Genomic DNA, 23,270 nt, shown 5'->3' on the forward strand with positions numbered 1-23,270 from the left:
CACCAGGTTGGTCTGACAGGACCTGCCTTGAATGAACCTGTGTTGGTTGCCCCTAAGCACAATCTCCCCCCCTGGCCCCTTGTCGACATGTGCCAGGATAATTCTCTCAAAAAGCTTACCCAGGATCGTGGTAAGACTAACTGGCCTATAGTTTCCCGGGTCCTCCTTCCTCCCTTTTTTGAAGATGGGAACCACGTTGGCCCTTTTCCAGTCCTCTGGCACCACACCAGAGCCCCATGAGTGCTCGTACAGCCGTGCCAGGGGTCCTGTAATGACCTCAGCTAATTCCCCCAGCACTCAGGGGTGGAGATCGTCCGGACCAGCTGATTTAAATATGTCCAGTCCCTCCAGAAGTTCCCTGACTAAATCCTCACTGACCCTTGCACCTCCCCTGGGGTCTGAGGGGGGCCCAGTGGGGGGGCTGATTTGGTCCCCACTCAGGAAAATGGAGGCAAAGAAGTTGTTAATAGGTTAGCTTTGTCGTCTGGTGTGACGACCAGGTTTCCTACTGTGTCTTGCATGGACTCATCACTATGGTGCACACTTGCCAGGGAATCCTGAATGTCCTCTTTTTATTTGTATGCTAAGTTGCCTCACATTTTACTGTAGGAGTACATATATTAGTATCATAGGAAAGCAAGGCTGAAGGGACATCACAAGGTCATCTAGTCCAGCTCCCTGCTCGAGGCAGGATCATCCCTGTCTATGTCTAACCAGTCCCAGCTAAGTGCATGTCTAACTTGCTCTTGAAGGCTTCCAAGGATGGAGATTCCATAACTCCACAAGGCAGCCTGCTCCAGTGCTTCACCACTTTCACACTCAGGAAATTCCTCCTAATCTCCAATTTAAATGACACCTTCTGAAGCATGAGACCATTGAGCCTGTCCCCTACAGTCACAGAGAAAGACCCATCTCCAGTCTCTCTGTATATACCCTTCAGGTATTTGAGCAGTGCATACAGAATTTCAGAGGTCAGACATGCCCGAGTCCCATTTTTTATTTACTCTAAGTAGCTGTTCATCCAGTTGAATTGTGCCACTTAATGGAAAACTTTAAATGGGGGGAACTAAATGTTCTCCCATACCTCAAATACCCAAATACTGTTATGTGCTATTCAAATAGACCTACATTTTGAGACAAAAACTATAATTTTGTGCTTCTGCAGTGAAGCCTCAAGTGCCATTTCAAGTCTAGGGCCATTTCAAGGCTGTTTCCATAATTACTAGCTTTACTTAGATTTACCGATTTTTGTCCTGATAGGAATGTATTTATTTTACTTTCTTAAATGTACATAAATTCTCTTAGGCATTTATGATCTGTTTTCAGAAACAGACTGTACTGCTAGATGTATTTAGCTTAAACCTGGATAGATTTAAGCTAACTACAGCTGTGCTGGGAGAGAAAAGCTTTTTTTCCCACAAAATAGACAGAGGCCAACTGTAACCCTGAAAGTAAATGGATGTTTAGCAATAACTTCAATAGGAACAGGATTAGCCTTCATGCAGCAGGTGCCTTCTTTGAAACTTGGGCTGCATACACATGTTCAAATGACCTGAGAGAATTCTCCCAGATTAGTTTTCCTGGTACAAAAAGTTACCCAGAGACATCTGCACAGACACTCGAGTGCTGAGCCCTTGAAGAGCAAAGAGCTGGTGGTGCTGATGCTGCACAGCCAGGGGGTCCCTGTGCACACATCTCAGAACACGTCTGGGCTTCCTCAGTTTGCCTGGTGACGCAGAAGGTAGCTCTGACTGGCTGACTCAGACTGCTCAGTCAGCCTGTGTCTCCTTGCAGCACAATATGGGATCCTGAAGGGGGCATGTTCTGCTCCCTGCTCAGCTGGAGTAGTAAAATCCAGCCCATGCAGCACACTGTCTCCCTGGTGGTGGGGGAAGCAAAACTCCCTGGGATGCTGAAGGACTGTGCTGCAGCTTGTCTTAGAAGAGAACATACACAAACATTCACTCACCCAAAAGAAGCTCTCCTGGGAGTGATTTCACCCTGGTTGTTTCCATGTTATTTATCTTCTGGACCAGCCATTTTTGCTCTGAGAGAAAAATCCTGAACATGGCTTCTCCTGGGAGAGCAGTGACTCTCCCAGGAGAAAATGAAAGTTTGTATGTGACCTGAAGAAGAGCAGCTTCCAGGCAGCAAAATGCTCTTTGAAAGCACCACTCCAATACAAAGCTCCCTAAATGGTAGGATAGCTAACCACAGAAGAGTTACTCCACTGGAGAGAGATTTTCAGATACTATAGAGTTAGCATAACTCCTACCCTTCCCCCTGCTTCTCAGCCGCCAGTGTAAGGTGCATTGTCAAAACAGCAGTTGCATGCTAGAGACTTCTCTTTGGCTGCCATGTTTGGAACTGCTGGCAGTTAGCCTATAGGCTGCTCTAGATTATGCCCAGAGGTTAGGCCACTCAGCTCTGGATCAGGAGGAAGTTTCAAAAGCCACTAAAATGTAGTTCTCCACAGCGAGCGGTAGCAAACCGCAGACACAGTCTGATTTCCCTTCCTTAAAGGCAAATGCAAGGATTAAAAACATGGTGGGATCTGAGTAGAGAATGAAGATGTACAGGGAAACGTGCACCTATATGCAGCTCCATCATGCTCTCTCCATAAACGGTGCTCCATCCACCAAAACAGGAGTTGACAACCAGTCAGTATCACCCCCATTAACATAAGATCAGGTCCTTCTCCCCAACCTGCCCTACCTTGCGTTTGCGTGGGCAAAATCCTGCGACTGTGATGACCTAGAAGGAGCCCTTTGCTTAGGCTTGTTGGGAATTGTTCACTCACTTGACCCTTGGGCAGAGTCCCAGGAGGACAGGTTGAGCAAGTTGTTTGTCCACTGCATTCTGCAAACACAACCACAAGATCTCTGCAGGCCGTTTGTGCGCACACACCAGCTCATGCTCACTCTCACGCTTGCTTTAACAGATATACGCACCAGTCAGATAACTGCCAGCTCCTGCATGAATGGGAAAATACAGGGTTGCCCTCAAAAGTGGGCTTACCCATTTGACAGGACAATTCATGAGACGCGGTGGAAGGTTTGGCTTTGTTTGATACATCGAGTCCATCAGTGCTTCTTAAGGAATTGCATCCTTATTGCTTAAGACTTCAATAGGTAGAGCCCCGTACTGAAAATATGTGTTGCTTTAAAAATAAAAGAAGATAAATGTTTGAGGAGGGTGACTCACACTGCGAGTGACAGGCCTTAATTCACCTTCTGGCTATTAACTGAAAATCTTTCCTTAGTACAGTGTATACTCATGTTTAAATACAGATGATTGATCGCTATAGCAACCCCTTTATCACCCGAAACACATTCTGTCTCGGAGATAAAAAGCACCTTTAAACAGAAATGCACACGCACTCCCGACGTGAGGTAAGGTGAGCCCTGGCAAGGTTTTTTTTTTATCTTGTTTTATCAAGATAAATGTTTTAAAGAAGCAGGGAAAAATGGTTGCTTGTGAATTAGTTTGCACCGGTTTCATGGTGTGTCTTCATAAAAACATTGGAGTCCAAAGCGAAGATAAGGTAACAGTACTTTAGTGGGAGATCTACACAGGAAGAGGAATCAAAATGTGTTTGATCTGACTCTTTTTCTGTATCCTCACTTCTGTTGTTTTTCCTGTGAGCAAAAGGAAGAAAAGAAGCATTTGCTTGAGTAGATCAGAAAATGGAACTTCCCTCCCATGAGATATTTCAGGATTTTACATTTTTTATTATCATTGTCATGATCATTTTATTATCATATGCAGTGAGACAGCAGAACAGACGGAAATTTTGAAATTTCCCGCAGAACAAAAATTGCCCCAAATGTTGATTTGAGATGATCGTAATATTTTGATAATGTTACATTTCAAAATTGTAGAAATGCTTCATTTAAATGGGTTGGGAAGTAAAAATGAGTTCTTCTGCACTGTAGCCCGGGTGAATCAAAATGATAAAGCTGAAACTTCATCACATTGAAACAAAACACTCAACTGTTTGTTAAATGAAAAAAGACGGTAAAAATGATTCCATTTGATGTTCTTGCTGTGTAAAATTTTGGCAAAATCAGTGCTCTCCTACTAATCAGAAAACTTTTCTGTTGGAAATGTTGTGAGCAAGTTCTTCTGCTCATGAGATTATGCAGGAGACAGATCACAAAAACTGATAGTTAGCTAGGACTGGCCTCTCAGGAAACCGCATGGTGTTTAGATCTGAGGTTTTTGGAATAACTAGTGCCTCGCCAAAACACAAGTTCAAACAGAGACATTTTATTTGAACTGGGACCTTTAAAATCCAACTCCACTCCTGTATGAATACATGACCATATAATGTTCCCGTTGGATTGGCATAACGGGTACAGCACACAAGAATTAAGTGATGGCTGCATTCTCATTGCATATGAGACTATGTGATAGGGGTGTTACTTTATTGTTAGAAAGTCCAACTATTTCTTCAAGGCATTTAGCTGACAATTCTGTGGTTCTGTCATGCTGGTTCTGCTGTGCTTGTGAACCTTCACACCTCCACTGATCTGTGGGTGTTGTGGATATCGTAGTAATTGTATAAGAACATATTTTTATGCCTTAATTAATTTATTCTTTATCTGGCAGGAACATGATGGAACACACAATCTTCCAGCTCATCACAGCACCCATGAGCCCATCTCTAAATGCGGTGACCTAGACATCACCTTTGATTATAAGGCCTCAAGCCAGAAGCTGGTGGTGACTGTCCTGGAGGCAAAGGATATCCCAGACAAGGACCGTAGTGGTGTGAACACGTGGCAAGTTCACACTGTTCTGATGCCCAGCAAGAAACAAAGGGCGAAGACGAGTGTACAGAGAGGACCCACTCCTGTGTTCAAGGAGAAGATGACCTTCAGCAAGGTGGAGCCAGAAGAGCTGAGTAACTGTGCGCTCCGGTTCCGTCTCTATGCTGTGCACAAAATGAGCAGGGCGAAGATGATGGGGGAGCAGTTGTTTTACTTGAGCAACCTCAACCAGGAGGGAGAAATGAAGGTGACGCTGGTGCTGGAGCCCCGGAGCAACCTGAGTGTAAGTCTGTTTGAAAGGAGAAGAGCCTTTCTCAACACAGTGTCACTGGATTAGGGAGGGGGTGCAGTAGGCTTGGCTAATCCTTTGAGCTGGGGAATGGCAGCCTGTGGCCCGCGTGCTGGACCCAGCCCACTGAGCAATATCATTGGTCTCATGAAGCTGGGATGCTGACAACAGTTTGGCAGCAAAAGAAACAGCTGGTGGGTCAGGACTGCAGAGCTGGACAGGAGTGGCTGCTGGGTCAGGAGCCAGCAAGGAGAGGGGTGCCCATATTCAGAGCAAACTGCACTACTGTGGGTAGCTTCTCCGTAAATGTTGGCGGCCCCTGCTTTAAGCATTCGCTCAGGGTTCCCAACACACCCACCACCACTCAGCTCCTGGTTGGCATCCTCCTCGCAATCAGTGAGCATCACCCTGAGTCAGTGGAAGCTTTGTCCTCTGCTCCATGGTATCTGATAGGACCCTGTCATATGTCAAGCACTAACTTTGTAGGTAGTTGGCTCTTTTTATAGCTGGATGGACATTTTTATGGTGTGATCATTACTTTGCATGTGTGCCTGGTCTAAATGTATTGCACAATTAACCAGTGAATGGCGTAATATATGTAACGTGTGGCAGGAGCCACCCATTAGCTCACCTTCTCTGTCATAATTTCCAGCGGGGAGGGGGGGCACATTTTTTAAGTATCGTTTCTTTCTTTCTTTTCCTTTTTTTTTACATAAAACATTATTCTCCTTTGTGGGTATTTGGGACTGGCTCTTTCTGCATAACTCTTCAGCCTGAAAAAGAGAAGGCTGAGAGGGGACTTAGTAGCAGCTTACTGCTACATCAAGGGCTCAGTGAACAGTTGCCTACCCTGGAAATCTTTAAGGGGAGACTGGACAGTTACCTTGCTGAAGTTCCCCGACCCCAGGTGTCCTTCCTGCCTGGTGCAGGGGGCTGGACCCGATGATCTTCCAAGGTCCCCTTCAGCCTTACAGTCTATGAATCTATGAGCCTGTCGAGTGTTGGTTAGAGGTTTCAGAACTAGGTACCCAGTTGCTACCACAAAGCGCAGTCACAGCCACAGGCTGGTTAGTGCTTATGAAAGGTGCTGCAGTATACACAGCCCACGTTTCCATGTTTTCAACCCCAAGTATTTCACATTTACTAGTGCATGTGTTCCAACATTTGGTCAGGGCCAGATTAGGAAAATTAAGTATCCATCTTGGGCAGCCTCTTGTACGACCAGAGAGCTTCCCAGCTTGCAGAGAGTCCTTTTGTATAGATTGTGAGCATAACCAGGCTGGGGCTTTAGAAGAAGCCTAAGGGAATGTGGTGCCTCACTTGTATGGGATGTGAATGCTTCTCTCCTTTAGACTCCACTGAAAACCACATCTTCAAATCCCAGATGGTTATCACATATGATAGCATTGTACCAGGATCATTACTGTGTCATCGTTGTGCTGCCAGATACCTAAAGCATGCAAAAGCCTGTGAAAACCCAGAGTGCTTTTTTCAAAGTAGAGATACGTGGGAAGAGTGAGGTGTTTCCTATTGGGGGTGGGAGGGATGTTGTAGCTGTGATAGTCTGAGTAATACCCAAGAGGCAAGGGTTTTTTGGTGGACCAACTGCAGAGTTGCAAGAAAACTATACAGTTGGTCCAATGTATGATATAACCAGAAATATTCGTGCCTCTCATTTTTCTGTGCTATCAAGTTGGGGTTCTTTTTTCCTTTTAAAGTAGCCAGTCATTTTTTCCTTCTGTGTCCTGAGTGATGATAGCGAAGGAACTGTTCCGTTTTCTCCAAAAGCAAAGGGAAAAAGAAAAAGAAGCAGGCTGATTTTTGTGTTACTATTCAGTCCTTTGGTTGTAACAATAATCATAATAACAGATAACCTTTCCCTTGAAGGCTTTGTCTACACTGAAGAAAATCACTTTGATTCCAGAATATAGTTTCTGCATGGGGTGCTATTCTGGACTATTTAATACATTATTCCACAGTAGCTATCTCTGTCACTCAGTTTCCTGGTACAGACAAGTCCTAAGTTTTTTCACCCTATAAAGGAAACTCCTTATGAGATTAGGCACATAAAATGAAAAATAAATCATCTCCCGGGTTGAAGGAGAAGGGAACATGATGCCAACAAGAAAGAAAGCAAGGATATATGCAGAAAGTATCAAAAAAGAGAAGATTGTGCAAGACACATTCCATCAGAAAGCAATTTTCAGGGAGATTTACTCTCCAGTTGATGCACTAGAATGTATGCTTATCTCAAAAGCTTTGATTTACGCCAGTAATAATACATTAGGCAGGGCTCCTGGTCTTTAGAGAGAGAGTGTTGAAGGATATGTTTCTGCAAAATACCGCTGTGATTTGGTCTTCTGCCCCATTGTTTTCGTGCAGCTGATTCCTGGTCCTGGGTACCTCTTAAGAGGGGATCTTTCCCAAATTAGACTACAAGGTGTAAATTCAAGGCGGGGGAGCTATGAAGTATTCCAGTGACATTCTTTGGTCTTCTTTCTTGCAGAGCGGAGACTCACAGCTTAGTCTGTCGGCCATCTCCCACAGCGATAGTGCTTCTTCGACACAGTCCCTGTCACACGGAGGGGTGCCAGAGCTGCTGGTGGGGTTGTCATACAATGCCACGACTGGACGGTTGTCAGTAGAGATGATCAAAGGCAGCCATTTCCGAAACCTCGCTGTTAACAGGCCACCTGGTAAGTGAAGTCCCCTGTCACATCGCCTGCTATTCATCCAGGGGGTTGGCTATTCGTATAGGGGGTTGGACTAGATGTGACCTCCTGAGGTCCCTTCCAACCCTCACTTTCTATGATCTGTGCCATCAAGTCAGAATTTTATTTCCTTGAGGCCAGTTTTCAGCATTTGGAGACCAAGTTACAGATTTTGCCAGTTCAGGAGCAAATTAGAATTTTACATTTGATTGTAATAATTTTTTAAAATCCTAATAGATATGTTGATGAATTTTCCAGTACAGTCTGACTAAGAGTCCTATGATACAGCCCTCACTGCTGTTACCTAAGTGCCTCAGAGCCTTTAATGCATTTGCCCTCTCAAAGCACCCTTGAAGGAGGGAAGTGCTCTATTAATGCCATTTTACAGATAAAAGACTGAGCCACAGAGAAGCTAGGTGACTTGTCCAGTCTTCATGCCCAGTCAGACCCTGGCTTCCTAGCTGAGGCTCCCGGGTGCTGTCTACAGAGAAGGTATTTTGTCGTGATGTAGTTACCTGCCTGCTGGGAGCTGGCTGAAGCCCCTTTCACCACAGGCACCAAATGGCCCCCTTCTGGCAAATGTTTTAGGATGCTCCTGCCTTGCACTAAATCTGAACTTGGGATTTATAGATGAAAACTCTTTGGGGCCTTGATCTTGCAAGGTGTTGCTTTGGCCCTCGTTCAACACAGCACTTAAGCAAATACTGCAATTTACAGCCATGAGCACATCCATGGGAAGGCTTCGGCGCCTCACTGGACCGCAGCCAGAGTGCTCTGCATTTTGCAGAATTAAGCCCCCTCTTCTGTCGCCAGTCCCTCAAGAGTTAAGGGCATGTTTACACGGCAGTTGAAAGAGTGAGTGAAGCTTATGTAGCTGTTAACTGAGCCAGCTTTTAACTAGCTTATTACTGCTAGCAATATAGCTATGGTAGCTCAGTGTTGGCTGGCTCCCAATATCTATTCTGCACCTTGGGCATGTTTTGCAGCGCATACTGAGCTTTGTTTTGCCAGTTATGCTGATGTCAGGACCTGAAACCTGGCTCGCTCATTCCTTTGATGGCAGCCTACATGTACCCACATCTGCCTGTCACAAATTTAGGGTTCATTGCAGCTTTTCTGCTCTTCCCGAGTGTACCTGTCACAGATCTTGATAGAGCCCCTTGCTCTTTCCTGTCTCAGGACAGAATTCCTCTTCAGTCAGCCCTGGGCTACAATGCCCTGCGTGTCAGCTGCGCATCTGATTTGACTCAAGCACTTGAAGTTCTTTCCTTTAGGAGCCAGGGACCAAACAGACTCCATAAAGCCAAAGTATTGCTGATTTATCAGTAGGAAACTAAGTGGAAAATAAACCAGTATAGACAGGCTATGTGCATATCTGTCTTCCTACCATCCTCTGATGGACACACAACTTTTCCAGACATCCCGAATAGGCTTGTTTCCAAGTCTGGTTCCCTAGTTTGCTACCCTTCCCCAGCAGTGTGTCATCACTGAAGAGTTAACTCTAGTGATCAGTACTTACTTAACCTACACTTAGGTGTGAGCAGCCAGACTACAATGTTCAATTTGGGTAATCAGTGGTGCTACATCCAGAGATGTGTCACTAGGACTTTTGGAGACAGTACCCATGCCTCGTTGGGTTGCAGTATACTGGCCAAGGCTGTTTCTTTCCCAGTGAACTGTGGGAGTATGTGTCTGTACTAGACAAAGAATGAGGAACTGGAAGATTTTCAGTACACAAGTGGTTTAGCCTTTATTGCCATAGCAAAGTAGACATAAACTACCAACCTAAGTGAATGTTTCGTTCAGGTTTAGCTAATAATCCCAGGTGAGACCTCTAGCTTGGATCAAAAGCATGATTCTACCTCAATGAGGGGTTGATGTGCGAGGATGGAAGCAGGTTAAGGGGAAAATCTCAGTAAGAACCCAGTAGGAACATCCTGAGTTCTTGGTTCTTCTCTGTGTGCAGGGCCTTGGTTCTTCCAAGCTTAACCAGCTGTGTTGGCTGGTCAGAGTTTGCAAAATTGTGTGGCATTGTCCATTAACATCTGGTAAGCACTTGCTGCTAGATGACTACCTTGACTCATTCTTCCCCTCCTGCTTGTACCAAACAGACTCTTATTGAGTTAAACCCATATATATATATATATTCATGTAGTAAACAGGATACCAATAATCAGACAATGTACAGGAATTCCTAAGTTATTACAGGGCAGCTTCATAGCCATCACAACCTGCTTCTTGCCTCCAAAGTCGTATTGTATGATTATTTTCCATTCTCTACTGAATTTACAGCCCTGTAAAGTTTCCAGTAACATGATGGGAGGAAAAGGTCTGTTCAGATGGAGACGCTCCAAACTCGAACTGGCTCTCGTAGCCATTGCTGATGTTACAGTGGAGCACTGTGGGATGCAGGCTGCTGCACTCTGGATGAGAGCTTAAAGCAAGGGTTGTGAAGGAGGGAGTGACTAAAAATCCCAGCTCGCTTGCTGTTGAAATGTGCAGTAGCCTTGGTTTCCTGGTTGGTATTTCTCTCCCATTCCGTTGTTCCGGGTGGGGGGAATGAGCTATTTTTGACAGCGCAGTGGGAACTTCAAGCATTACTGTGCTTGTAAAGTGTTGTGGAACACCTGAAGTGTGTAAGGGGCTGGAAACCCAACCTGCTACTCAGAGACACTCCTGCAGGACCGGAGCGAGTGGCATACTGCATGTAAACTCCCATGCCCTAGCCCTGCTGGCTCAGGAGACGGGAGAGAGGAGTGTAATGTTTACTCGCCATATGGCACTTGGCAGATGCTCCAGGGAGGCGACACGAGGGATGAGATCTTCCCACACACACAGATTGCACAAACAGACTCAGTGGAGACTGCTGCAGCCCAACGGACAGTGTAGCCTCTGCCGCCTCTTTGACACGTGCACACACAAACACCTGTTGCCCCCACCCCAGTGTGGGAGGAAACAGCGGGAAGCTCCGCACAGCCATAAATCCTTTACTCCATCCCTGCCTTCGCCCTGCTCTTGGCCCCATGCACAAGGAAGCTCCCTGCCTTGGGTACAACAAGCAGGCCTGTACACAAGCCCTGCCTCATGCCCGGGGGGGACTGCTGCCTTGGGGGCTCCCAGCAGGTAGAGGGGATTGGATTTACAGTGTTTTGGAATAGCAATGTCCTAGGTTTAAAGCAGAAGTCAGATTTCTCTGGGGACAGAGGCTTTTACCCTGGGATCCTATAGACATTTTCCCACTTACGTACACGTGAAGTACCTAGGAAGTACTGAGATATTTTTTTGTGGGCGGGGAATCCAGATGAATTTAAGTTAAATGCCATCCAAGCTGCCTTGGTGACTCTTCTCCGCACCTTTTTTGATGAGCGTCAAAGCCTGGGGCAATCAGACGTGGGATAAACCGGTCTGTTTTCAGCTGTGCAGTCTGCAAAGGCTCGAAGGGACATGGGTTTGAGTTAGGAAAAGGGCTTTTTTTTTTTTGCTGGATTTACCTTGCACATTATCAGAGGTTCGAAAGAATGTTATTGACAGTGGAGTCAGGTAAATATGGAAACCGTCATTGTTTATCCAGCAAAAATGGAGGGATCCAGCAGCATATTGATGGGTACATTGTGGTGAGTGTGTACAATGCTGAGGTTAACTATAGGTTCACGTGAGACATTCTAAGAGGCTTGAATCTCTGAGGGTTGAAAGTAGCTTGGATCAGGAGTGAGTGCAAAGAGGAGCCCAACTCTGTACTGTTAATTCACGTGAGTCACTCTGCTACCTCTGCAGGGCATGTGGAACAACTCCTGAAGGCAAGGCCACAATAGCAGGCCCCTGACAATGAGTGTGAGTGTGTGTGCGTGTGTAAGAGAGAGAACCTCCATGCATTATTTTGTTGTGCTTTTCTTGCGATGCATCTCTTTGAGCTCTGACATCTTCGGGTACAGGCAGATGTAACGATTGTCTTGCTATCAGAGGAAACGGATGCAAGCTGTTCTGATACAGCTGGTGTGTCTGCACGGTTCTGTAATGATACCAGCAGAGCAAAACTGCACCAGCTTTAAAGCTGCTTCACTTAGGGTTGGGGCAGCTTAGCTCACTTATATCCCTACAGGCTCAGGCACATGTAACGGTTAGGTCGGGTTATCAAGCTCACCCTGACTTCTAGACCAGGTCTGGACCCAGCAGTGGTGTGAGAGGTGGTGCTGGGTTGGCACAGCTGTCACTTGCTCTCTTTTGCCTCCAAAGGTCCCTTAGCCCTGAATTCTGTAGCAGGCTCCCCCCTGAATTCCTGGGCCCGAAAGAAGCCCCACAGGCCAGAGGAAATGACTCTGGGGACCAGATATGGCCCACAAGCTGTATACGTGACACCCCTGAGTTAGGTAAGATCATATACTGAACACTTGCAAGCATCGAATCCCACCCCACTTTTTAAAGCAGCTGAAACAGGTTTGTCTGTCCTTTCAGTATCTTATATATGGTCTAATACCTCACCTTATTTAGTCCTCCTACAAATCATCACCTTGTGCTAATGTTTTGCTCCGTTATATAAAGGAAGAATTCTTCTTTCCTTCCTCCACGTTCTCCTAGTTTTGTTGGAGACTGAGGATGGTTCTGGGGTTTATATTTTTGTCCCTTGCCTTTCATGAAGGGTGTACTCACAAAACAGGCATCCTTTGGAAGTGAATAATGGCTGTGACCTGCAACCTTGATACATGTTCTTGCTATTATGTAATATTATTAATTGTGGTAGCACCTGGGACCCAAGAAGAAAGCCAAAACGGTCCATTATTCCCAGCAGCACATAGACACAATATAGATAGTCTCTGCCCCCCTGCTAGACATTTACTGGTGCCCTGTTTGATGTCACTGTTTCTTTGCAGTCTTCATTCCTTCCCCTTTGCCATTTCTTTGGGGGATTTATGTTAATTGAAAAGGCAGCTTGACAAAGACTATTGTGAAGATGTCCTCTCTGGTAAGAAAAAGCATCACCGTTTTTCAGCAAGTGCAGGATGAATCACACATGATAATTACAACCCTACGTGATCATTATTATACCAGCAGCGTATTAACCCCATTAAACAAATACAAAAGGATTAATGTTGGAAAAGAGAGAGAATGAGCACATTTAAAGGTTCCATTAGGAAAGGGGAGAGTTCCTGAAGGAGAGATCAGCAGGTGGAGAGTAAAAAAAAATCGCAGTCGACACTGTGGGCATCAAGGCTGGCAGGTACAAAAGAGACCACAGCATTCCTGTCTACAGACGTGACCCTCGTTGCTGTGCTATCCGTACACCTCCCCATCTGTCATGAGTTGTTAAAAGATCCCAGGTAGAGGCTCATACCTCCGGCTACAGAGGAAAGCAACCCCTGGCCCACCATCCCAATCTGACCATGGGGTAAAATTCCTTCCTGACCCCAAATACGGCAGTCGGTCTAACAGTGAGAGAAGAGGTAAGACCCTGTAGTCAGGAACCTCCAGCTTTTAGTTCCAGCAGAAGCATTGGCACTGCCCAGCTGGTCACTCCAGCCTTGGCTGCAGCCAGTGGCCAATGCCTTTGAGGAAGGCCTTGCCCTGTGGATGAAGTGTCTTGCCCAGGCTCACACTGAGAGTCCCCACTGAACCAAAAATTGAAAGTGGGTGTCTGGAGTCCCAGACTGGAGCCTTCAAACGATACCATCCTTTCTGCCCTGCACTTTTTGGAGGAGTAAGGGAAACACATAGCAAGGTCACACCAGGAGTTATCACAGGTCTCATTGGCTTGAGAAACTCAGAACCAGACGGGTTGTGAATTTAACGCAGTGCTTGATGTGTGACACCTGCCCAGGGTGGGCCGTGGTCTGTGGGGGCAAGGTGGATGGCATCCTCATGCTAGCTTTGATCTAACACTGGTAAGAAGAGCAGTGATGAGGTGGCAACATGGATTTCCATGCAGGCTGCAGGTGCCTGTTGCACTTGGGGTCCCAGTGGGCTGCTGTGACTTCACCGCCATCACTGGCTAAGGTAGCAAAGGTGAAGGGGGCATGGGAAAGCCAGCCCACATCACAGTCACACTTTCACTCACTACTGTAGACTTAGCTTTAGTCTCACATTTGCACCTGGATCATTTCCCTTCTGAATTTCAAACTCCCTTAGTTTATACTTGAAAAGGACATGGATAAATCTAGAACATGGGGTCAGATTTGGGTTAAATTATGAGAAGTTGTAGCTGTTTACCACAAAACCTTCCCTTGAGACTATTCCACCCAGGCCAGCAATGTCTCTCCATGTTTACAACCCCCGGTAGGATTTGGGATCCGTGTACCTACATTTAATGCCACTCAGAATTTCTGCAGTCTCTACTGAGGGTAACTTGGCAGATTTTAGAGCCAGTTCTGGGTGGCCGGGGATCTGATGATAACTCAAGGAGAGTCACGTGATCTGGTAAATAAAGTAAACTGGTGGTTGATGAAGGGTGCATATTTAGCATTCATATTGCTTTCAAGGAGCCATTTAAGTAACAGCAAGAAATGCTGTCTGCTGCAGAGGAGATGTAAAGTATCATCCTGTGTCCTGACTTTTAACACATGTCGCTCTGCCTAAGCTACCATAGAAGATAATGAGAGCATAAGTAACCAATGGCAAACAGCTCCTGTCCACAGCTCCAGACATGATCATGTTGGGAATGTATTGTAGATGCCCTCCTGACTGATAGATGAGGCATTGAACAGGGAATCCCCAGAGCTGAAAGTCTGGATTGCCATAGTATCTAGACTAGGGCTATTGTGTCCTGCACACACCAGGCCCAGGGGGGAGACCTGTAAGAGACTCAGCTGGAGCTTACAGGCATAGTTCTAGGCCTCGCCTGCAATTGAAACGTGTGATTGCAGTGCAGGTGGGTGCAGCTGGCAGTTTTAATCTTCCTATGAAACCTAGTCTATCTAGTCAGGATGCAGTGACACAGTGGGGGCCGACCGTTTTGGCAGACCTAGCACAAACTAGCCCCACACCCTTCCCAAGCGCCAGTCCAGTCCCTTTCTCCTACCTGATCTGCTTCTCTGCTTTCTGCTTCCTGCTATGTGCTCCCTGCCCAATCTCCTCCCTTGCTATGTTCCCTGCCCTATCAGCTGCTGTGCAGCCTGTCCCCTCCCTGATCTGCTGGGGGACACACACAGAGGCTGCCCGTGTCCCTTGTGGCACTTCTGCCACTAGGTTGGCCAGCCCTGCACTAATGGCAGCTTTACAGCTTTACCTGCATTAGCACAGAGGGGATCCAGGGAGCTGACGCTGTTCTTCAGTACCCTTTGTCTCATGCCCTAAATAACCCATGCAAGCCAATGGCCTGAAGAAGGGAGTTGGCTGAGTACCCAAGTTATACATTGATTAACTCCTTGGGAAACACTTTAAATATTTTGACAAACAGGTGCTAGGGAAGTGCCAGGGAAGCTCACCCGTTGGGTAACAATAGCTATCCAGCAACTGTCTTTAACACAAGTATTTCGGTGTAAAAGAAAATGCTGAAAAGGCATATTTCACCCTACAAACCCAGTCCTTAGAAGAATACTAAATGTAGCTCCATTTGAGTCAAAGGAACACCAAGCTCAATTTGCAGCTACATAACTGTTGATTCCAGCCCCGACTCTCATATCTTTAAGGCAAGAAAAAAATAAAATCCAGAAATAAATAGAAGAAAATACACCAGTTCCCAAGGTAACAATTTGTGAATCCCAAATCAGTTGGAGGTAACTATTTAAAGCCAATCTGCAAAGAACCTAACGAATGCCAGGGGACATGGTGGCAGGCCATAAAATAAAGGCATGCTTGTGGATACCACTCCAGTAAGTGTCAAAATAATAATAATGAGGGTGTAAGGTCCTTTGTCATTGGGCTGCAGCTGAGTTACTGTTTTTGTAGCTGAAAATATCATCTTCCATTAGCTGGAGAGTGGTGTTTGTTTTACACATTCTGCCTTCTGTTGCTCTAATGCACTGGGCATGCTAAACGCTAGATCCAGGAGCTGGGGCGGCAGGGATTTCCTCTAGCACATCGCTCACTGATCAAATTCCTTCCCTCTTCCTGAGGCTCTCAGGTGAATGCAAAACCTACCATGGAAACCTATGTTTTCCCTCTTAGAGAAAGGATGGGGCACACCGTGCAGCTAGAGAAGTATTTGTATTAGTGTTCAGAGCTAGGTGAGATATCTTGGGGCAACACTGTAGATGTACCTTTATAGGACAGATGTAACCATTATATTTGTATTGGATGGAACTGGTTGAAGCTGTTGCAACGTAAGTGTTATGTCTTCACGCTCCTATAGCGATATAATGATTTTACTAAACTAATAACATTTCATTCCGGGTTCAAGTTCCAGCAGTTTTGTATGACTGTTGGAGCATGAACACATAATATTTACATTGCACCAGCTGAACGGGTGCTTCTGAGAAGCACCATCTCCTTCCCTGTTAAAGCGCTGGGAAGTGACACGTGTCTAAATCAGTGGATCTCAACCTGTTTAGACTCTAGGATAATTCCCCTTGGATAATTCCCCCCTCTAGGATAATTCCCCCCTTGGATAATTCCAGCCTTAGTTTTCACTCATTTTCTGATTACAAAAAAATACTAGAGCAATCCTTCTGTTGCAGAGGACTCACACCACAGCAGGGCAGAATGGTTTTAACACTGGATTCCTGTTTGAAATCTCTGGATTTATCTTGCAAACCATTTTGTGCACCTAACAGTGCTAACGTTGCACGGCACCCCGCATCACCCTTGAAAGGATCTCAAGGCACCCCAGCATGCTAGGGCACCTTGGTTGAGAGTCACTGGTCTAGACTCTTTTGCTTAGACTGGTCTAGACTCACTGGTCTAGACTCTTTGATCCTTCTTTGCTTCTCAGAGGTGCTGTGCAGGTCAGTTCATGAAACAGTGAGAGGTACTGAGGTACTCCAGTGAAGGAACTCCAGAACGTAGGCTAGCTACCCCATTGGGCAGAAAGCATTCCAGCTCAGAGAGGGCAGATACCATTTCCACACTCACACTTAAGCAAAGTAGGACACTTTTGTCCTGGGTGTAACTTCACTAACTTCAACACAGTGATGTGAGGGATGACTTTCATGTGGGAAATCGAAACCAGAGAGATTTCCCTCCTGGAGCAGCAGGCAGTTCAGAGGCTGGAAGGGGTTATGGAAAGAATCATGGGCAGATCCTCATGCCAAATTGCAGAATGTGGAAGTGTACCAGTTCAGACCAGTGCCTTTCTGTGCACCAGCCACTGCTTCGTCTCTACTCAGCTTGGTGGGTAAAATGTTTCCTATGGTACAAGCAACGCTAGAAGGTTTCAAGGGCCCTGCTCTGGTGTTACCCCTGAATCTCTCCTGATTTACACTGGGGACATCTACACGTGCGCTTTCCTGTAGAGTTGGCTAAATAGCTCTGCACTAAAGCATCAATGTCTACATGTGCAGTGCTATTAGGCGAGAGTAAACTAATTAACTCCACCATAGAATAATACTGCCCAACACAAGTATGATCCTACGGCAGAGTTATTTACTCCACTGCAACGCACGTGTAGATGGTGACCAGGACTGGCTGGGGCATGAGGGTGCTACAGTGCAGGGGGGCTGCCTGCCGGTTAACTCTGCACTGGAGCACCCTCGTGCCCCAGCCGGCCCCTGCATGGCACATTGAGCTGTGGCAGAGTAGCTCCGGGCGGGCAAGCTGACGCCCACCCCCCCAGGACCCAGCTCAACGTGCTACAGTCTATGTGCATGTGTAAATGCTGTGCCTAGGAGCAATAAACTCCAGCGTGAACTACACCAGAGATTATTTAGGCACACTAATTGCATGTGTAGATGGGCTCCAGGGCTTGTCCCTTGCCACACAACTGAGCAGGAGATCTTAACCTACGGCTTCCAAGAAGGTCTGATTTTCCAGTGTCCTCTCACCGTGTGGATCCTCGGTGGCTTCTGTCAAAGGCACCGGCTTTGCTCCTGATTTATAGATCCCAGTCTTGGCCGGGGGCTACCACTATCATGACTGCAAGGAGCCCATTGTGTTCACACATGGAAGATTAATGGGGACATTCAGAAACCGCCATTCGCAGGGGTGGGACCTGCACCGTCATCATTAGGTGGTGCCATTACACTTCAGTGCTGTTAACCGTTTTCCTGCTGACCACCTTTGCCAAACTTTATGGATAATTTGTCTATTGTTCAACCCAAGGCCCAGCATATTGGGTCTAGAGACAGCAAGGAAGCTAGTTCATGGTGGGGGGTGGCAAATTCAGAGCTCAAGCCTTCTCTCTGTTTTCCCTGAGAAATACCTCATTGTCTGAAGTGGGGATGGAAAGAAAAGCTGAAAAAATGAACTTCACACGATAGATGTTGGCGGAGCCATTTACTGCTTTACTGAAAAGCACTCTGAGCCAAGGGGCGAGGGGAATAGGGGCCAAGATAAGGTCTCCTCCTGTCCAGGAGCCTCTGTCTCCTCTGTGCCCACGCCACCAATTTATCCTTTCAGCTTCCCTCATGCTAAGTGAAGGAAACATATATTTCCCTAGATACCCCGGGGTATCTGTTGGGTGAATATGTTGATGTTTTGTGAAAAATGTGACGTTGGAATTTTATGAAACGTTAGCAAAGATGTTTCCTGATTTGTTTTTTTCCCCTCACCACCTCTAAGGCTGTCTGATTCCCCCTGCCCTCCAAAATGAACTTTTTTGAAATCCAAAATAACTTTTTTGGGGGGAAAAGACCTATGATTTCTGCCCCCACCTCAACTAGACTTGATCTACAAGATCCTCAGTAGGCCTTTCTTCAGAGGCCAGGCTTTCTGGTTACTCCATGACAAATTTCTATCGGGGAAGTTGGTTAAAATATTAAAATCCCAACAAGTACTAGAAGGAATCCTCTGCTTGGCATCAATCTTCATTTGAGCAAGAAAAGAACTTACATTTGTATTTTTGTTTAAATTCAGCCCCACAGAGTCGCAGAGAGAGTGGACCGGAGGTGGGGATGAAGTCCACGTCTCTGTAAAGCATGCGGACCCCCAAACCTGCCTCGAGCACTTGGGCCATTCACCTTCCTTGATTTAAGTGGTTCTTTCCTTCCTAGCCACAATCAGGAAACTAGTTATGACAGCATAAAGACTGAAATCGCTCTCCTTTTCTGCCTAACAAGCAGGCCTTTGTTGGCAAGATTCACTTCATCTCAAATATTATGTTGGCAGACAAATTGGCATCGCGAGCTGGTGACTGGGTTGAACTTTTCCCCTGCCATAACTGGATAGCTGTACAGCTGTGCAGGCTCACAATTTGCTCCTCAATTGTCAGCTTCCTGACGGCTTTTTTCAGAGGAACAGTTTGAGGAGCGGAGAGCCCGGCTTTTGAGAGACACAAGTGTTTTCACACCTGAAGTGTAATTTCACACCTTGTGTTTCTCAGTAGATAAGTGCGTAAAATAGCACATCAAACCGGAATAGAAAAGGCTAGACGTGCTGGAGAAAGGAGACGGCGGGTTGTAATTTTATTTCCTATCTGCAGTGCACTCTGAGATGACATAAAATTACAGGAGCGTGGTCTTCAATTGTAAAGAGGCGAGAGCTGGGTCTGCCTGACAAAGTGACCCAAATGCCATCATCAGCTGTCAGCTTGGGCTGAGCAGGACTTGGGCAATGGTGAGATGGGACCAGAAAGCTTTGACTCGCCAAAGTGTGTATTAGTGGCACTCTCAGAGGCAGCGTAGTTTTATATAGAAGCCTGTAGAGTACAGAACTGGAACAGTGAACGGAAATGGCCTTGATTCTACTGTATGCAGGAGGAAAAGCAAAAAAAAAAGGGGGATTTTATTGCAAACTTTCAATAATGCAGTAAAGTGTTTGCTTACTGTCACACTTAGGTCATACTGTCATCTTTGCCCTCTCCCACAAGTCAGTCCTCCCACAGCCACATTTCCAGACCCCGTAGATCAGTGTTGGCTTGGGGGAAGATTGTCATGATCTAAGATAGCAGGTAGCAGGTTTCCCCCCTTTTAAAGGGGAGTCGTGTGAAGCAAGTGGAACCAGGGGAGATGCTGGTGGAGCAGCTCCAATGCAGAGTTATGGTGCCAGGAAGTGGAGGGGGGATTCAGGGGCCTCTGCTGGTATGAATTCTCCAAGGAGATGCCTAAAAATACCTACTCATCCTGGAGGGATGTTCAAGGCTTTGGGGGGCAGGCCTGTGGCTAGGTCATGAAAGCAAAGGTAAACTCAGCCTGATTTCTGCACTTCCTACTGAATGATGAAGAGCTTCCAAGAGGACCTGCTCAGGTACCTTTCTTCATGGCTATTCCACTCCCATGGAAAAGTGTCACTCAGCTTCGACTCTTTTTCCCCCCCACTGTTCCTTCTCCAGAGGTAAGACCTTTTCCTCTTTGTTTTGCCCTAGATACCTATGGGAAGCTCTGCCTTCTCAACTCCATGGGCCAGGAGATGTCTCGGTGCAAGACCTCCATCCGTCGTGGACAGCCAAACCCCGTCTACAAGGAGACGTTCGTCTTCCAGGTCGCCCTTTTTCAGCTTTCTGATGTCACGCTGATGATTTCCATATACAACAGACGCAGCATGAAGCGCAAGGAGATGATTGGCTGGATTTCTATGGGTCAGAACAGCAGTGGAGAAGAAGAGCAAAACCATTGGCAGGAAATGAAGGAGACAAAGGGGCAGCAGGTCTGTAGGTGGCACACCCTACTGGAGTCCTAGCAGTCCCTGGTGCGACTCTGAGCTCCTAGGACTGTGTGCTGGTCTTCTCACCCCCACCCAGACAGTGTCACCCAGCTGAAAGCAGTCATCCCATTGCAAATGTCAAAAACCATCAGGTCGTATTTCACCTAGTTTTTTAACAGTCACAGTGAATGTAGGTGGCTGCAGCCTGGTCAGCAAATTTATCCATTCCCTTTTAAGGGGTTTCATATATATTTTCTCACCCAAGTAAATAACCAACAGGGAAGAAGTTGGTGGGGGGGGGAAACAACCAACTCTTTCTACCCTCTTGCTGTCCCTATCTCAGTCCTAGAAATAAACATTTGATATCATGTGTGACTGAATAATGTATTTTTCAGGTAGCATGGGAAAGCACTAGAGAGTTCTCTGTCGACTTCTAAGTGCCTAGAGATTGCCGTTACTCAGCTGGGTTAGCATTGGTTCTGTTGACTAGACTAAGTGCTATTTGAAGTAAGCATGTCTCCCTTGTTGCGCAATTTTTATTGTGTATTGCTGTGTGTTTGCATGTGTGCTGATTTAAGATAGCGTTGTAAAATGCATGCATAGAGGCTTCCTGGTTTCCCCAGCTTGTTGCTTCTATCATTGTGAATAACAAAATTATGGAGACCAGAACAAGCTGCATGTCCACCGTGGTGCCTCGGTCACTATTTCTTTAAATGGGAGGCTCACTTGGGAAGGTGACTCTGTACTTCACAGCAAGGGCCTCTCAGGCTGGATTCATCCACATGCTTTGGTTTGCTTTTCCCATGTAGTGAGCAGCCAGGCCAAAGTCCAGTCTCAGTGGTACCACTGCAGTGCCAGGAAGGAGCACACACATCTCATCTGTATTCCACTTCTAGCACAGGCCTCAACCCTGAGCCACATCTGGTCAGCCCATCCTGGGAAGCACTGACAGCAACAAGGAGGGGTTGGCGGGTCAGTGCAGCAGATAGGGCCACCCCAGCCACAGCTTTTCTTCTAGCTGTCTTCTTAAAGCAATGGCTCTATTGCATCTTGCTTAACGGAAATATGCTCTGCTGTTTCATTAAAATGGCAGAAGGGCTACTGGGCGCTTCTAGAGCAGCACAAATGGAAACAAGGCTGCAAGAGTTTGAAAACAAAAGTGCTATGAAAAATATTTGGTGCAGCACAAGAAAACTGAGCATGGAGAAGAAGACATGATCAAAAGCTTGTGGACCTCCATAAGAGAGAAGGTGTGTAAAGCAGGCCTTGGAAGCTGAGGTAAAGGGTATCAGACCTGGAAATAGAACAAGGCAATGATGGGAAAATAATGTAAAAAATGATCCAGAAGGGATAGGCACAGATGCAACGAGGTGGAAGGAGATTGTGCAAGATAGGAGGAAGGGGCAGTTAAGGCAGTTACAGACCCTCAAGGCCTCTGAGACCAGAAAGAGCAGCACAAAGCTGCCATGGCAGGATGTGGCCCATATAATCCAGCAAACAAATTCATCTTTGGCTGCAGTGTTAGCGCTGCTCAATCACAGGCTGAAAAGAAAATGGAGCTCAGTTGAGCGGTTAAGTGGTAAATCTAGCAATCTGGGGCTTATTACCCCTACAGTGTGCTTCACATCAGGACAAAAGCACCATGATCTGTCCTGCTTGACGGGTGTCATCGTTATTGCAGTTACGCTTTGTAATCTTTGCATCCTTCCTTTGTATGAGGTGCACCAACTGTATATGTGAGTGCATGAGGTGGTTTTGTTACGTGGGCTGTGCGTGCACAATAAACTTACAGGAGTTCATTTAATAACCCATTGTTCATGTCAGATGCCACATGCAATTAATGTAAAGCTAAAATAATTACATATTGTTTGGAAGTTGCTGAAACTAGCTGGAGGTACCCCAGATGTATAATAACATATGTTTTTACACTTCATCCTTGTTCAATCTTGGTACAGATCCTTTTCAAGAGGAATTAAGTTCCACAGTGTTTCACATCAAGATCTATTTTGAAGATTATAGACAGGGAAATCATTTTAAAATACATTTACACTCTCGCAAGTAGTTGGTCACAGTACAGCGGGAATAAGTAATTAAATCAATTCAAACCATATTAATTCTTAATGCTTTGCGTGGATATTTGGCATTAAAAGGCATTGGCAGTTGTATCAATTGTTACAGCAGTGATTTGTCCTGGTTCTTACCAAGGAAAACTGCTCAGGGAGGTGGAATTATTGAAACCTGTTAATCAATGCACGGAGTCCAGAGCAACATGTTCTTGTTGTGCATCGAGTTCCTGATGAAGTATGGAGGGACTGAGTAATGTTGAAACAAACTTAGCTTTCTGGGTGCTTATACTTATAGGCTTATGTTCATTTTTCTCTTGCTGCTATTAATGACACACCTCTCTAATATTTTTTTTTTCTTTTCACTCCTGATGATAGAGGATTTTTTTTGGCAGCTTCATTCTGCCACTTGCCTGCATATTCCTCAACCTATATGTCTCTTTGCATAGATATCTTGGATCTGGTTACATCAATAAATTGTGCTCATAATCCCCTTCTGCATTATGTAGAGGTGACTGCAGTGTCAGTTGTTTTTCTGAGCTCACTTTTCTCTGCCAATGACATTGGAAAAGGCAAAAAGAAATAAGTCTTGGGAGACACCTCCGTTCCTTGGTGGGCTTCATAGGATTTTTCTTTCCATCAAATACTCAACTCTATGATCACGGTGACCTCAATGCACATATTTGGCTGGACCCAATAATCTTCCAAGGTCCCTTCCTGCCTTACAATCTACAACCTATGAATTTCCATGTTCTGCCAACACTGTGGGGCT

At 46.0% G+C, this 23,270-nt stretch overlaps 1 protein-coding gene across 1 annotated transcript in view; it reads left to right on the forward strand.

The window, feature by feature from the left end:
- The window catches only part of SYT16 (synaptotagmin 16), a 77,951-nt gene extending 54,945 nt beyond the window's left edge, over positions 1-23,006 (forward strand). The window contains exons 5-7 of the mRNA XM_019550936.1: positions 4,612-5,055; positions 7,568-7,757; positions 20,158-23,006. Of these exons, the coding sequence (XP_019406481.1) occupies positions 4,612-5,055; positions 7,568-7,757; positions 20,158-20,471 (948 nt within the window). The 3' untranslated portion in view covers positions 20,472-23,006. The remainder of the gene's footprint in view (positions 1-4,611; positions 5,056-7,567; positions 7,758-20,157) is intronic.
- The last annotated feature ends 264 nt before the right edge of the window (positions 23,007-23,270 follow it).

The sequence above is a fragment of the Crocodylus porosus genome, unplaced genomic scaffold (genome assembly GCF_001723895.1).
Source record: "Crocodylus porosus isolate Cpor-Errol unplaced genomic scaffold, CroPor_comp1, whole genome shotgun sequence".
Classification (NCBI taxonomy): Eukaryota; Metazoa; Chordata; order Crocodylia; family Crocodylidae; genus Crocodylus; species Crocodylus porosus.